Raw genomic sequence first — 17,569 nt, forward strand, 5'->3', positions numbered from 1 at the left:
TATATAGATATACTAGATACTAGACACAACTTAAATATCCAAGTTTAATTAAATATTTAGAGGCCACACATATATATTAAAACATATATTTAATCAATGTACCCATAGTACTAGACATCATACAACAGAACACACTCCATAAAGCCATGTCAAACTATACAAGACATCGTGATAAGTGTTCTTCAGTCAACCATGGTGCAAGCTATATATATATATATATATATATAAATATACATATGTGGGAGACAACTTTTATACAATCATGAAGAGCACATAACTCATGTACTAGGCTAATCAATGGAAATTGAATGCTTTCTTCAATGCATCTTAACATGGTTTGAAATGTTTGTTTGCTCAGGTTGCTTCTGTTCTTCATATTCATCGAATTAGATCTCAAGTTGTCATTTCTTGCATCCATTTGAGAAAATGTTATGTAAACCTAACTATGTAATATTTTGGGAATGATAAAGAATAAGAAGAACAGCTCAACAACAGTCATACAAAATTAATATCCTATATATATACACAATATGTGCAGCATGGCTATTCTCATCAACACCCAAATCTTTATATGCATGGTGGTACGACACTTTAACATATTTATAGTTGTGTGTGTCCAATTTGCACTGCCATGAAAAAACATAACAAAATGAAAAACAACAAGTTTACATGAAAAACAACATTAAAAACACAACAACTAGAAAACACAACAACATAAAAAAAGGATCAACGTCAAAAATAGTTATACACATAGTTGAGAAAATAACTAAACAACTCTAATAACAAACACACATTTCTGTATTTTGCAAGTTTACCTGTTAAGCAACACAAAAACAAGTATATTTTGATAACTCATCTAGACAATCTAGCTAGCACCAAAATTTACCATTTCAATAACTTTTCCACCAATCACAACCAAAATATGTACTGACCCCCACTCCTGACATTTCAAGTTTCCAACCACCCAGTCATCACTTCAAAAACTCACTCCAGGGTTGTCTCCCGTCAATTTTCAAAAGAGTTGCCACCATGGCCTCTCCAAAATTGACTTTATACTAAAAACATTGTTCAGAAAACTCTTAGTCAACAGCTTGGGTCTCTCTTGGAGACTCTCTTTGTGAATACTGCTGTTATGACATAGAGTAGGTCATGAATTTATCAAACTTAGCTTATTTCTGCAATAGCTCCCGCACATTTGACTTCAATTCCTCAAGTTGTACTATATAATACTCAACATCTTGTGAGGCCCCCCTGGACATCAACACCACAATGTGACCTTCTATTCGACTCAGACATCTCCATCTCTCCCAATCCTCTGGCATATCTCGGCCTATGCCCAACAACCTCCTTAAAAATTAGCGCCGCTGCCTCTCGAGTTTGATTCCCAGGGTCCATTGCATTTAACCTTTCCACCATTTTATTCTTAACAATGATGCACAAAAATTTCATTAATCATGAAGAAGATTATAACCAATATAAAAAATAAGCATAACTAGGTAGAATTTATAAAAACCAGACAACAGCCCAATGTTATTGTTACTCACATAGAGATCTTTAGTCATGTCCGTAACAAATTTGTTCTTCTTTTTTTACCAACGGGACTCGCTAAAGAAATCAATTAGGTTGTGCATACTCTCACGCTGCAACAAGAAAAGCAAATGTGATTATATCAGCTAGGCGAAAGCATATACACTAGTATGAAAACGTCAAGGCCAGTTCTCTATGTGATCGATTAAACTAGCGGGCCATTTGTTACCTTTTCTTCTAATAGTCTTGCAAAAGATTTCCTGCCGGCCGTATGGTTAGTTCGTAGTAGTTCCCTATCGGCCTTATTTTGTAATGACAATGCCTAGTGGAGATTAAACACCAAACACAAAAAATCTCTATATTAGAGTCCAATTCTATGTGGCAAACAATATAGAATTGTTAATTTATCAACACTAAAAAATATATATATTAGCACAATATATTGTGGCACACTTGCTGCCTTGATGAGAAATTTGGAGAATTAAAAAACTAGAATCATTAAGACATTACATGTACCTTGAATTCCTTACTATCCCATCACATACATAAATTTCGCCAAACATCTTCATCCACCTTGTCAATACCTTCTACTAGTATTGCTTTATGAGATTCATAACTATTGTAGATTCTATGGAGCTCATAATGAAATGATTGAATTGCTTGTGTGGTTGTAGAGTTATTGTTCTATGAAGATTATTTTTTTTTTCCATTTTTCCATTGTAATATAAAATCAGCCTAGGATACAAACAAGAAAAGATAATTAGCATAATTGTTCTAATTTGCACATCTCATTAATGGCATGAAATGAGCTTTTCTTACACGAACGTGATTACACAACTCTTCTTTCTGGTCCTCAAGCACTTCATTCCAACGATGGTAACTTATGTTAGCATGATACTTAACTATACATGTTACCATTCTAGCAAATATAGTCGCGTTCAAGCATGACACCTTACTATCTTCGTCCTTGATTAATAAAGAAATTGGTCCAATCTTCCAGAGATTGTCAAACTTTGTGCTTTTTGCTGGTCCCCAGCCACGTTTCTTGCTCACGGATGCTAAAAGAAATTCTCCCTCACAACAAGTATGTCCATACTATATATTATGTAATGAAATCAAGAGCAAACTCAATTAATGTCGAGTAATGATAGATTAGAATAATCTTATAAACATTTTATTATTACGTTTTTTGAAGTAATGCTATCGAAGTACTTGTCTCTACCCCCACATCCAAAAATTCAGTTTCGCAAACCACATTTGGTTGTTGGGTTGAATCATCTGATGAAGAGGTTCTGTTGTCCATCAATGTCTAGAATTGGTGGGGGTGATTGGAAAATAGACTGTGATTATGATTCTTCTGATCTAATTAATGCATATCCAGACCTCCTTAACCTTCCACCTCATGTACGTATCCTTCCTCTTACTGTTCTTGCCATCGTGGTTGAACTGCATCAAAACTACGATCATATGAGCGATATTGAAAACTACATGTGTGATATGATAGATGATACATTTTATGTAGATAAAATGTAAATATATTATATGATAAATAATTTCCCTTTTCTTTTTAAGGAGTTGAGCAACTGTCCCATAGTGATATATCTATTTTTATCATATATAATATTACTTCTAATTTTATTTCTCCCTTTGTTGTTGCTTACTACTAAGTATTCTTAAAGTTTCCCTTTTAGTTTGATATCTTAGTGCTCTAATACTAACTTCATAACTAAAAAATTTAAAAACAGAGACAAGTAGTAGTGGTGAAAATCAACACATTGACAATGAAAAAAATTTACACATCCATAGTTTGCATGCTGATATTTGAACACTCATGATTCTTTTTCTTCCCTGTTGAGAGGAAAACAAAATCTGCAGTGGTATAACGAAATTAGGCGGAATAATTACAACTTCTCAACATAGGTTCTCATTTATCAACATGGACAAGCATATTTGCGCAAAATTTTAAACAAACTAAAGAAAATAGTGTTACTTAATTCCCATGAGAAAAAAGAAGAAGAAAGATTTTACTAATTATCTACTGTGACCAAGTTGTATAGGCAAATCTAATAGTGGATTTGTTAGGCAAATCTAATTAAAGGTGGAAATTAATTACATAACAAAATTTTCACCAACATGACTAATAAACACAACTACACTTAAAGGAATATTAAAGATTTAGAGATGCAAAAAGAGACAGGAACAAAGCATAAATAGAGCATAAATGGTTTTAGAATTTCATCTCCATTAAACCAAACTATTCATTTCATAAGATTTTAGCATAATCATTTCATATAATGTAAACAACTTACATGCAAGATCTAAATCCAAGTTAAAACCATCTATCTCAATTATCACCAATCATTACCAAATTACACTTCATCTGTTGTACCAATAGTTTTCACTAAATGCCAAGTCCACATTTGTGAACATCAATTCTTGGTTAAGACTTGTAATCATCATGACCATGTAACTATATGTTAAAAGACCCATGTAAGAAGACAAAATCTCTAGCTACAATCTTTGTGCTAGGAGAGGAAGTCTGCATAGTGAAACTCTCGACCATAAGGTTTGATACTCTCACAAATCCATAAGAGAATTCATCATGTCATAAGCCAGTATTGAAAAATCTAATGGTACATGTGAGTTCTTATATATTGATTGTGAGAAACTATCATTAAAAGTTACATACAAAGTAGATATATTAATTGCATACCAGTACGTGTAAGGCTTCTTCGTGGATGTCTAATCTTCCTTCACAAATAGTTGAAAAATTTAAGTATTGCCATCCATAACCACGTGGGTGGCACCATTACTTGCAGCAAATAACGAGCCTTTTTGTTCAATTTAAGAAATATAAACTATACATGCTTTTTAATAAATGATACGCAGACACAATACCTTAGTTTGCATTAGAGTCATCACTATTTGCACAGTCTTCCTCAGTCTCTTCATCGATCTTTCGGACATTGTTTTCATTAGCCAAATAAAAATCAACTTCAGCACTACCATTCGAAGCACAGTCCTCCGACCTGTCGTTGGTAAACATCTACTCATCAAGAATGTCATTAGTTCTCACATTTAATGCAGATGTGGGGACCATCATTGGCTGGACATCTTGCCTTAGCAATGGGGATTGAAGACCATCATGTTCAAAGTGAATGTCACATAGGGGTTTGGAAGATTCCTTGTCCTAATATGCCTCACATTCGTTAGAATCATCTTCATCACTAATTAGTGGCACCTGTGGAACGTCATACACATTCTTATACGTTATCTTTTGCACAACATGCCACGCACCACCTAAGTTTGTGTTTTTGAGATAAAAAAAAACTTGCGAAGCTTGGCATGCCAATGCGAATGGCTCATCCTTATACCATGTTCAACTGAAATTCACAATTGTAGTATGGTCACCGACACGTATCACTCGATAATCACCAACATCAAACCAATGGCATTTAAATACATTCACACACCGCCATCCTATGTAGTAGAACTCCAAGATGTCATTTAGTATGCCATAGAAATCTACCATGTTGGCTTTGTGTTCGGCCATAACTAGTACACCACTATTTTGAGTTCAACGGTTTTTGTTCACGAGGCTTTGTATAAAACCTTATGAGTACTGCTACAAGCAAGAATAACGCTGTGCCTGCCTGCAGATGCCACTGACGTGGCATTTTGCCATGTCAGCACTTATGTATTAAAAAAACACACAAAAGCTGAGAAGGAGAGAACGATCGGGAGAAACAAAAATTAGAAGCAGATTATGCTGCCCAATTCAAGCGGAAGGGGAAAATGTCATGAGTGACCATTTCATTCTCTTCCTCGGCGTTGTAGCTCCGGTGTGCACCAGCTGTAACCAAACCTGGTAATATTATTTCAATTTCAAACTCATTGCATTTTATTATAGTATTTTGGGCTTTTTATTTTGTGGCAATGGCAATTCCAGGTTTGGTTTGGATGGATGGAAAAGCTCACGGAAAATTACTTGTTATTTATATTATTTATCATATATAAATAATGATATATGAAAAAAAAATAAAAAAAAAAAGTCATTGAGGGAATTTACCGATGAGAATCCCATCTCGTGTTTTTTTTTTCAGTGGGAGAGCCCATACAATCTAGAGCATCGAGTGGGCACGGCTCAATCTAGGTGCTTAAGTTACTTGTTGTTTGAAAAAAATAGAAAAAAGATATTTCTTTTGTTTAAATCTTTTTGTTTTTTATTTTATTTTTTCTTGTTGATAAGTTTTAATGACTAGGAAATGATTAGCATTGTCCTGCATCTGAAAGAGAGATTTTTTTCGAGATGAACATTTGCATTCAGTTTAAAAAAGTGCCCAACTTGATTGTAATTTTGGTTCCTCAAAAAATACTGAGTGAAAAAATGCTGAGTGCCCAACTTGATTGTGTATATATGTTGCTATAGATTGATATAAAAATTTATCGTAAAAAGTTACATTCAGTTTTGCTGCAGTATTTATGTAAAAAGTAAGACCCACTTGGTTTCATTGTTGAGGTAAATGGAGAAAGAGAAAGAAGATGCATCCTGCATAACAGCTCCTACCACCAATCCATCAACCCAAGTATTATAAACCTCTTTCAACAGTTAGTGTGTGTTTAGTTTATGTGTAGTCATTGTCCACTTGGGTTGATTAACATTATGTTGCTATATGTTAGAACATATCAAGACTACTGTATCCAAAATTTTCAAATTACATGGCAAGTTACTACGATCCAGTGCCTCATTCGTGGTTACCATCTTTTGTGCCTCCTCCAAGTGCCAACTCATATCCATGGAGCAACCAGGTGATTGTTGGATGGTAAAGTAGATCATGTACTTTATTTTATGAACATGAATATTTGGTCTACTTATTTATTTTTAATTTTTTTTAGAGAACTGCAGCAAGACCCATGAAGCTCTACTGTCGCTACCACATCAAGTACTACTGCCCTAAGTAGTACCGCTACCTTGTATAATTCCACCATACCAATGATGAGACCTCGTCCAACTACCTACCCATATCCATGGAGCAACCCGGTGATGATTTATTAGAATATTTATTGTAGTTAGTTTGCTTTAATTTTCTGAACTTAAATATTTCATCTAATTATTTATATTTAAATTTTTTATGGAAACTGCAGCAACACTTATGGAACACTACCTCCGCTACCACGTCAAGTATTGCTACGTTGAGTAGTTCCGCTGCTGCGTCAAGTACTGCTGTCTTGAGTAGTTCCACTGTCGTGTCAAGTACTGCTGCCTTGTATAGTTCCGCCATACCAATAATGAGACCTCCTCCAATTGCTTACCCATATCCATGGAGCAACCAGATAATCATTTTTTAGAGTATTTATTGTAGCTAATGTTAGACTTGAATATTAGTCTAACTATTTATATTTACATTTTTTTTTGAAAAGCTGCAGCAACACCCATAGATCTCTACTTCTGCTCCCATGTCTAGTTCCGCAAGTAGTGTTAGCTCTAGTGTAGCTGTCAGTTCTAGTGTACAAAACAGCGAAAGTAGACAATTGTCAGAGGCAAGAGAAGACTCCCATGTAAGAGGAGGATGTCGACAATGGAGGAACAATTGAAGAAAACTAAAACTAAGGCTGTGAATAAGAAAATAGATAAGGGAAAAAGCAGACTGGTGAGAGCATAATTATTGTCATTATTACCTGATATTCATATTTGAGTATTTGATAATATACTATTATTTCCACTTACTTGTGAACTCTAATTATTTTTTATGTTATCAAAGGCGTATATTGGACACCAAACTGTTGGAAAGCGGTGGAAATCAACTTGGCCTATCGGGAATGAGGATGCAAGAACATGTACAAACTCCCATAATGGTGAAAGAAGAAATTGGACAACAAGATGTGATGGGGACACTAGAAAGTCTACAACCAATAATGGAGACACAAGAAAGTATACAATTACCACTTGAATTCATTTTATTGTAAAGTTCGTGGTTTTTTATGTGGGCCTTACTTTGTCTGCTATTTTGTTCACAGGTGCAACTAGGAATGGATGGAACGCAGCCGGAGATGGCAGATGGAACGCAGCCAAGCAGCTTCTTATAGCAAAATTTTAGAGATCCATTATGCCTACTTATGTTGTGTGTTGATGGTGGTGATTTGTTAGAATTTGGGTTAAATGTGGTTTGTTGGCATTTGTGTGTTAGGAGTGATTTGTAAGAATTTGCGCGTTGGTGTTGAACAATTGGAGTATGTTATGTATTAGTGGTGAAAGTGTACGTTTTGTATCGTATCTTAGTATTTGAGCCCACGTTTTGCACATTTTGTATTCAAGTACGCTATTTCTGTAAATTTGAGTTTGTATCCAGGCACTCAATTTATGTGATTTCGATTGAATGTGAATGACATTAGTTTATTAGTTCAGATTATACTTTGTTTGATATTTCCTCTTATGTCCAGATGAAAAAAAAGTAAATCAATAAACCTGTAATTTAGTCCTGTCAAATATTCTGACAAAATGATCAGGCTGGTAAGTTATATTCACGCATATACATACTTTTTTCAAAAGCAGTGGCACGTTAAAACAAAATAAATTCTCGGGATTGAAGATCAAATACAAATCAGAATAAAGTCTCAAATACATAATTTTAAAGTCTCGACTTACAAACGCTAAGTTTGTATAAAATACAAATACAAACTCGTCAACGCAGTGAGTGTATCAAATACAAGTAAATAACTATGACTATTAGCCAAAGTACACGAAATAGTTTGTGTGCGTGCATGCCGCATGTCAGCTTCTTGATTACGAACCTGGGCTTGATCGTTATGGAGTGCCAACTCCCTCTTCCCTATCTCTTATTCTCTCTTTTTAAGTTCTTCGTCTTTTCTTAATACTTATGCTTCTCTCTTTTTAAGTTTTTCCCATTTCCTTAATAGTTCTACTTCTCTCTTTACAAGGGTTGCTCTTTGTATTCATTACTATCTGACCACTTGAAAAACTTGCAGTGTGGTAATCCCTGATTATAAATAAATAATCAAGTATGGTTGACGTCAAAATTTTGAATAAAACATTAATATGAAAACAGAAACGTGCAAGTACTATTAATTGTCTACCTCTTTATTGTATAGTGGACACCCAAAGAATGCTCGTCCCGGATTTCTTCGAGTATTTGATATTGTAAGTACAGCTTGTTTCCCACAATTGTACATTGGGACATTGCTTGATGTATGATTATGCAATGATGTTGAAGAAACTGATGACGACATTCTTGTATCTATCAACAAAATACAACAGCACCTCCAATAATATAGTCAATGAGTTTGTATATTGTAGTGTGCAAACCCTTCATTTGCAAAATTTATGGTTTAGTTAATCTAGACTTTTCTCACTACTTTAATATAGAATTCATGGTTCAGTAACAAGTTTCATTAGGCTATGAATGAGACACAATTCATAAAATTTCCAATATTTCAAATAAAAGATAAGGAAAACAATAATGAAAAATTGGTTTTGTAATCAGCTCTCAATTCCTATGTCAACAGCCAAGAGATGAAACTTTAGGACCCTCATTACTTGAATATCTTAAAAGATAAAACCAAATATTGAGGGGGAAAAATAAAGAAAAAAATGTAGGGATACTTTTGGGATAAAACGACTAACAAATTATTTGTATATAATAAGTCGATATAACAATGGTTGTTTACAAATTTTGGGTAGCAGCTAACTTAATAAAGTAGTAAAGAAAGTAAATACAACTTGATACCTCATGTGAGGCCTCTGGGCTTCTTAGGACCATATCGCGGAATAGCTAAGATGTCTGTAAATACACAATTGTTAAGCATACCATGAAGGCACAAAAACAATACACAGTTGGGAGGCCTATGGACTTCTAAACAAACAATACGCAGTTGTTAAGCATACATATTTTGCAAATGAAAGACTTTTTCTAAATGAAATTTTAGCTTTAGAAAAAGTGATTGGTATTTGATGTTGTCAAAAAGCAATAGTTATGGGTGTGTCTTTCAAATGAGAGTAAAGATGAAGACTAGGCATGTTTCTATAGCAGTGAAGAAGAGCTTAAGGAGAAGGACAAGGACTGCCTCCTATTGTGACCTACAGTTAAAGAACAAGAGAAAACTATATCATGTTGTGTAAACTCATAGAACCAATAATGAATCTTAAGCAGATTGAGAAAAAATAGGCAAAAAATATTGGAAGTGACTTAAAACCTCTGCATTTTTTGTAGCACTTGGACTAATTTAGCATTTCCTAAACCCCCTCATGTTGATAATATGTATAATCTTGTAACTCAAAGTACATGAAAAGTGATGAGATATTCAGTTAACTACCGACATGTAAAAGCTAAAAAGAGTAGTGAAAACAATACAGATTTGCGAAGAACGAAACATAGATATTGTGGATAAAAATAGTAGCAATGAAAATTTCAAATTCCATCCAACAACTTTCCAATTTCAAATAAAATGTACCATATTGATTTAAGTTAAGATATTGGATATTCAAATGATAAAAAAAATATCTTCTATTTTACTCTAACAAACGAATAGCATGAAATGGAGAGATTCTTACAAATTAATACACGTATATTTGGTTATGTACACGTATATAGGGTTGAGAAAGTTACTTAGGATGGCACCACTTGGTGGATAGCTAGAGTGCAAATCTTCCTTGGCGTCGCACAACTGCGTTAGGGTTAGGTTTAGGTTTGGGAGAGAGATCGAGCAGGGGAGAGATTCCTGGAAGGAGAAACGAAAAAAAAAATGAAGAAGAAGTAAGGGGAAGAAAGATCGAGAAACGAAGAGAAACGATGAAGAAGATCGGAAGAAACAGGGGAGAAACAAAGAAGAATGTGAAATCGCAGGGGCAAAGAGAGCAGAGATTTCTTGGGAGGGAGACGGATCAAAGTAACAATGCAAAATGCACACGTTTTGTTTCCAGAAGGCAAGCATATCAGTGGACTCAAAATGCACCATTTTATTTACTCCACAACAATGTATTTTGTTTCCACGTAGGAAGTCGTCTGTGGGGAGGCCCAAATCATGCCTGCGTTTAGACTTTTCCAAACCTGATACCATTCATTATACAATCTTAATAGGATGTGACCCAAGGGTCAGGACTACAAGTTAGTGCATAAAGATCATCAGATACTTGGTTAGGATCATTGGCACGCTAAACTTGAACCTGCAACAAAGGACAAATTCTCAGATAGTAAAGATCAACGATTATGTTTGATTGTCATTTCTAATGCCAATAATTACGTTTTGGAACCACGTTGGAAATTTAGGTTCATGTCTCCTTTCAATATTAGAGATGCTCTAGTCCTTTAACATATTGTAGTGCTCGTTACAAATAGCAAACCATTTATTTCGTTAAAACAACAACCATAAAGTTAGTAATGAATAAGTAACTGAATGGGGTCATATGTTAGTTTATTCAAAGAAAGAGTTTTCTAGGTTCTTACTCCAAGTGGTGCTCAACCTCTGTGCAGTTATTGAGGATGTACCATCTCGTAATCTTAAATAGTTTTGTCTCTAATTGGATAGGTGTCGAAAAACAGATTAGGCACAACTTCTGCGAGAAAATTGAGGAACTTAGTTGTTTCGGATGTTTGAACACCAACATCAATGTTTCGATCTTATCGACTGAACAACATGAGTACATCATGCATATACATGGACAAGAATGTCAAGCATTCTACGTGAATATAGGCCTCTGCAATGGATCCTTCTGGACGAGTTTTGTTTTAACGTATCGCTTAAATTTTTCCAAATACCTTTCGAATGGATACATTCACCTATATTGAATAGGTCCAGCGAGTAACAACTCCCAGGACAAATGGATGGCTAGATGGGCCATTACATTAAAGAAGCTTGGTGAAAATATCATCTCAAGCTTGCAGAGAATTAGGATAATATCGGATTCAAGACGCTTCACCACTTCTTATGCGTTCGTACACAGAATTCCCTGAAAAACGTGCTAAGCTTCATCAATGCTAAACGTATATCACATTTTAATTACCCACCGATTGCCACTGGCAATAGCCTTTGCAAGAAAATGTGGGCATCATGGTTTTTCATTCCAAAGATTTTACAATCATTCACATTAATACATCTAGAAATATTAGAAGTAAAGCCATCTGGAAATTTGACACTATTCAACCAGTGACAGAACAATTTCTTTTCATCTCCATATAGCATGAAGTAGGCATGAGGGATTGTAACTCGATCTCCATCTTGTTTTAAGTGTAACTATTTCTTGATACCAAGTTCAAATCTCGTCGAGCATTGATATTATATTTTATTTTACTTTGAATATTCATCAATGTACCTATGACATTTTTACAAATGTCCTTTTCGATGTGCATCATGTCGAGGTTATATCTAAGTTCCTGAGATGACCAATAGGAAAGATTGAAGAAGATATTTTTTTTTGGTCTAGTTTAACTCACGAGGGCCATGTTTTCACCTTTTTGCACATTTCCCAAAATGCACAGGATCAATGTTATCTAGTTGCAGCATTATTTCTTCTCTAAAAGCTGTCGAGGTGACATCCGGTGATCTTTTTACCATTAAAAATAGTCTTCTTTGTTCTCCAGATGTGACCTGATGGTAGGAAGTGGTGATGACCCATGTAACAATGCTTACAACCATAGGTCAATCACATAGACTCCGTGTCCATATTGCATACTGGACATGCCAACTTTCTTTTAGTGCTCCAGCCAGGTTACCATATATAGGGAAGTCATTAATCATCCACAACAAAGTTGCATACAATCGAAATGTTTGGCCTACCATGGCATCGTACGTGTCTATATCATTTTTCCACAAATCTGATAGTTCGTCAAGTAATGGGCGTAGGTAAACATCAATTTCATTTTTAGGTGACTTAGGACAAGGTATGAGTAATGACAACATGAAGAACGGATCTTTCATGCATAACCACGGTGGCAAGTTATATGGAACTAGAATCATTGACCATATGCTATATGGTTTACACATATTATTGAAAGGGTTGAAGCCATCACTAGCAAGACCAAGCCGAATGTTGCGAGGATCTCTAGCAAATCAGGGATGGTCTCTATAAAATTTCCTCCACACTTCAGGGTCGACAAGATGCCTCAAAGTGTTATCATCTCCCACCATTTGTGCTTGATGCCACCTCATACTAGTTGTTATTTTCTTGGACATGAATAATTTCTGCAACGTCGATTTTAGTGAAAAAAATCGTAGTACTTTTTGGGGTACTAGTCGTCGTCAACATGACGTAGATAATCACCTAGATGCCGCACATTTTGGGCACTCTTGCTTGTTGGCATTTTCCTTCCAACATAGTATGCAATCATTTGGACTTGTATGTATTCTAATGTATTTAAATCCCAAGCCTCACTTTAAGGATCGTGCTTCATTAAAAGAGTTAGGCAATGGTGCATTAGGGAAAGCAGTCTTCTAAAGTTTAATAAGTATGTTAAAGGACTTTACACTCCAACCACCAACTGTTTTGATGTAGAACTTCGCAATGAATGATAGTTTTGAAAAGGTCGTGCAACCATGATAAAATGGACACCGAGCATCTTCCAACAGTTTCTCAAAAGTGGTTGGTTCCGCTTGCATCAAGCTAGGACCCCCACTATGTGCAACCATCTCTTCATCAACACCTACGGCGGTAGCAGCATGAATATCACCTAACATTTCATGGATGTCATCGATGAAACCATCATCACCATTTTCACTATCCTCTCCGGCGTTTTCATTAAAATTAAGATATTCTTGCTTCTTATGAAATATTCATTCTGTGTAATTTGGATCCATCCCTGTAATTAATAAATGTCATTCCACCTCATTGATAGGAAGAAACAAAAAATTACAACATCTTTGACACAGACACCTCACTCGATTGTTTCTGTCATTGTGAGCTCCAACCATTGTGAGAAATTGTCTAACCCCTTAGACATATTATGTTGACCTAAACCTATCTCTGGCATGCATCCAACTTTTGTTCATCTAATGATATGCAACATAAATGATTAAGAACTGGGTAATTAGGAAACACATCAAGTATATGTGATTCCACATCATAGACTGTATATTGGTTGAGTCTCTATTGCAAATAATAAAAAATAAAAAGAAAAAAACAATCTATCATTGATGCTATAGGTTTTCAATGGTCACATACATTCTTTAATAGAATCTGCCTTAAAATTGCGGTTTATGAGTAATATCATATAAAATACTAATTGGTGAATATAGACTCATAAAATCACTACGATGAGCTGAAACTAATGTAGGATAACCACCACATATATGTTTAAGTACGTTGTTGAATTATAATTAATTTATTGACCAAATGACACACTAAGTTTTTCTGATAGAAAGAATGCTAAACGACGCTCCAAGAACGCTCCAAGAATGGCTTTCTTCTTGAAAGTTTTTTCTTGCTACGTTTGACGCAAGTAATGGCTGCTGCTGCTAACAACGGAGGTCAACGGCCCTTCGTGGATCTAGTATCGGTGGTTCCTCAGCCTCTTCCAGAAATGTCTGTGGCGTTTCGTCTGCTGAAATCTAAGGATGGTGAAATTTTTTTCCAGTTTTCTAAGGAGGAAGTCCAACGATCTGCCGAGCCTTTTCGGTACTCGATTGTTTTGAAGTTTTTGAGGAACCGACCATCCTTGGATGCAATTCGGGCCTTCATTCATAAGCGATGGAATCTTGATGGCATTCCAGTCGTTTCCAATATGAGGCATCCTCGGAATGTTTTTATCAGAATGGTTTCGGAAGAAGACTGCATGAAGGCTCTGTCTCGTGAAGTTAATGATATAGATGGGATTCCTTACCGTCCATTCCACTGGACTCCAGACTTTAAAGAAGAAGAAGAACCCTCGATTGTACCGATGTGGATTGTACTTCCAGGTTTGCCTCCTAACTATTATCATGAATCCTTCCTTAAAATTCTTACAGCCCCTATTGGTAGATTTATTAGAAGTGATAACTCTACTCGTTGTGTTACTCGAACCGATGGTGCTCGTATTTGTGTCGAAATGGATGCTGCTAAGAAACCGTTACCTTATTTTTGGATTGGGATGCCTGGTTTGGGAACTAGCCGAAAGCAAGAAATTATATATGAAACTTTGCCGGCGTTTTATTCTAAATGTAAAATACAGGGGCATAACTTAAAGACTTGCCGTGCTGGGAAAAAGAGTGCAAGAAGTAATGTGTGGGTTCGGCAACAAGAACCGATTGTGGAGGAGCCGACGGACAAGATTAATAACCCAGTTATTGAAGATACAGAAGTTGAAACAAACAAAGCAACTGAGGAGAATCGGGTGTTAGTTGATCCCATTCTTTTGGTTGAGGTGTTGGAACCGGAAAAGGATCAAGAGGAAAATCTTGAGATTCTGGATCTTGCGAAAGATATGAACCCAGGAAGTATTGAAGGAAATTGGATTGCTCGAACCGATTAAGGGAAACAGAGTTGGAAGCAGACATGAGGGAGGGGGAAGTAATTCCTAGTTCTGCAGAAAGGGAGGTTAATGATGTTCATGAGGAAGAGGTACATCTGGAAGATGGTTCGATGTCTGATCCGGAACCTGAGAAAAATGCGAAAGTATTTTTGCAGGAGAAGGAATATCACTCGGATGTAGAAGATGAAATTGTAAAGCGAAAATATCAAAAGCGGCAGTTTGAGAAAATCAGGAGTTCCAGGCGGGTGATCACTAGAACACAGAAGTTTATTCAATGACTGGTTCAATATTAGTCTGGAATGTAAAAGGTTTAGGTACTTCTAAGAGACGTTTACAAAAACTGCTGTCTAAATATAAGCCAAAGTTGGTAGTGTTGCTGGAACCTTTTCAGAGTGTGGATAAAATCCAGAGTTTCATGCGGTTATTGCAGTTTGATAAGGTGATAACAAATGAGAATGATGGTGGAAAAATCTGGGTGTTTTGGAAAAATGAAGTGGATGTGCAGGTGGTCCGCATGAGTTCGCAGTTTGTGTCATTACGTATTACCGAAGGAGATTGTCATTTCTTGGGTAATTTTATTTATGCTAAGTGTAATAGGTATGAAAGACAGATGCTTTGGGAAGAGTTGAATTCGGATAGAATGGGTGTGGAGCCGTGCTTGTTTGCTGGTGATTTCAACGTAATTCGGTCGGATGTGAAAGGTGTGGTGGGCGTCCGCGGAATAGAGTTGCAATGGATGAGTTTAATAGATGGATTCATCAGGGTGGGCTGATGGAAATGAATTCACAAGGAGGTAAGTTTACATGGTGTAATGGTCAGCAGGGTTTATCTAGAGCTTGGGCAAAGTTGGATCGAGTTTTACTTGATGCAAATTTTCTGTCTTTATTCCCGAATGCTCATTGTTTGTATCTTCCAAGGACAACGTCGGATCATTGTCCTATGTTTATAGACTTTTTAAGTGATCCTTTCTCTTATGGCCCCCCTCCATTTCGATTTCAGCAAATGTGGGTTGAGCACCCGGATTTTATGAATTTTGTTTAAAATGTTTGGTCTGAATCGGTCATAGGTTCGGGGCTTTTTAAATTAGCTAGCAAACTTAAAAAGCTTAAGGTGGTGTTACGTGAATGGAACAAGAGGGTATTTGGGAGAACTAATAATCAGATTGCTATTCTTGAAGATAAGGTTGAGAGTCTGGAAAATTTGTTGCAGAGAGATTGGGATGATGATATTGAAAGGGAGTTAGTGAGGTGTTCTAATGAGTTGTCTTCTTGGAGGCTAAGGGAGGATATTAGATTGGCGCAGATGGCTAAAATCAAGTGGAGAATGGATGGTGATAGGAATACAAAATTCTTTCATGTTTGGTTATCTAATAAAAGGCATAGGAAAATTCATAAGTTGAGAACTTCGAATGGGATGGAGTTTAATTCTCCGGAAGAAATTCATCTTGGTGCTGTTGATTATTTTTCTGAGTTTCTTCAGAGATCTAATCCGGTAAGGGAGGTGCCTGATTTAACTAGTTTGATATCGTCGGTTATTAATGAAGAGGATTGTGTTCGGCTTTGTGGGATCCCTTCGTTGGTCGAAGTGAAAGAGGCTCGATCAACTATTCCTATTAATAGTTCCCCGGGCCCAAATGGTTTTGGCGTGGGTTTTTTTATGAGTTGCTGGGAGGTGGTTAAAGTTGAGATTTTAGAAGCTATTTCAGAATTTTTTCTATCAAAACGCCTTCCGAGATTTTATTCGGCTTCTTTCATTGTGCTTATCCCGATGGTAGATGTGCCTTCGGGGTTTGATAAATTTAGGCCAATTAGCCTTTGTTCAGTTTTCTATAAAATTTGTTCGAAAATTATTGTGAATCGTATGACAGGTCTTCTTCCCAAAATGATTTCTCTAGAGCAAGGAGCGTTTATACCTGGGCGGAGTATTTTTGAGAATATCAGTCTTACCCAGGAAATGGTTCACTCACTGAAGAGGACGACACATGGTGGTAATATAATAATTAAAGTTGATATGGCTAAAGCATATGATCGGGTGGAGTGGCACTTTTTGATTGAGGTATTGAGGTATTGAGGTGTTTTGGCTTTCCTTCTTCCTTTTGTGATCTTATTCGTGCTTGTATTTCGAATGTGTGGTATTCTGTGATGCTTAATGGTACGATGAAAGGTTTCTTTCAAGGGAGGCGGGGTTTGCGCCAAGGGGATCCCCTTTCGCCTTACCTCTTTATTATCCTTCAAGAAGTGCTTTCTAGACTTTTGAAACAAAGCTTTGTTGGAAAAAAGATTGGAAAATTTTTCCAAGCTAGAGGTACTCCTCATATTTATCACCTTATGTATGCTGATGATATTGTTATTTTTCTGAATGGAGGAAAGAAATCGGTAAAGGAACTGTTGTTGGTTTTTGAAAAATATGAAAATTGGTCAGGTCAGCAACTTAGTAAAGAAAAGACGGCTATATTTTATTCTCCTAAAATTTCGTTAGTAAGAATGAGAGCTCTTAAAAGGCTGACAGGGTTCTCTGAAGGTTTGTTTCCTTTTAAATATCTTGGGGTGCCGATTGTATTAGGGCGTCTTAAGCATGAGCATCTA

General features: G+C 36.0%; 1 protein-coding gene across 1 annotated transcript; it reads left to right on the forward strand.

Annotated features, from left to right (window-relative positions):
• The first annotated feature begins 13,979 nt into the window (after positions 1 to 13,979).
• Positions 13,980 to 14,984, forward strand: LOC109021954. Its single transcript, XM_019004703.1, has one exon. The coding sequence runs from the start codon at positions 13,980 to 13,982 to the stop codon at positions 14,982 to 14,984; it is 1,005 nt and encodes a 334-aa protein (XP_018860248.1).
• Positions 14,985 to 17,569: the final 2,585 nt, after the last annotated feature.

Source organism: Juglans regia, chromosome 10 (assembly GCF_001411555.2).
Source record: "Juglans regia cultivar Chandler chromosome 10, Walnut 2.0, whole genome shotgun sequence".
Classification (NCBI taxonomy): Eukaryota; Viridiplantae; Streptophyta; class Magnoliopsida; order Fagales; family Juglandaceae; genus Juglans; species Juglans regia.

Excerpts from the sequence above, each read along its gene's own strand:
- LOC109021954 (XM_019004703.1), top strand. The coding sequence starts at position 13,980 with ATGGCTGCTGCTGCTAACAACGGAGGTCAACGGCCCTTCGTGGATCTA.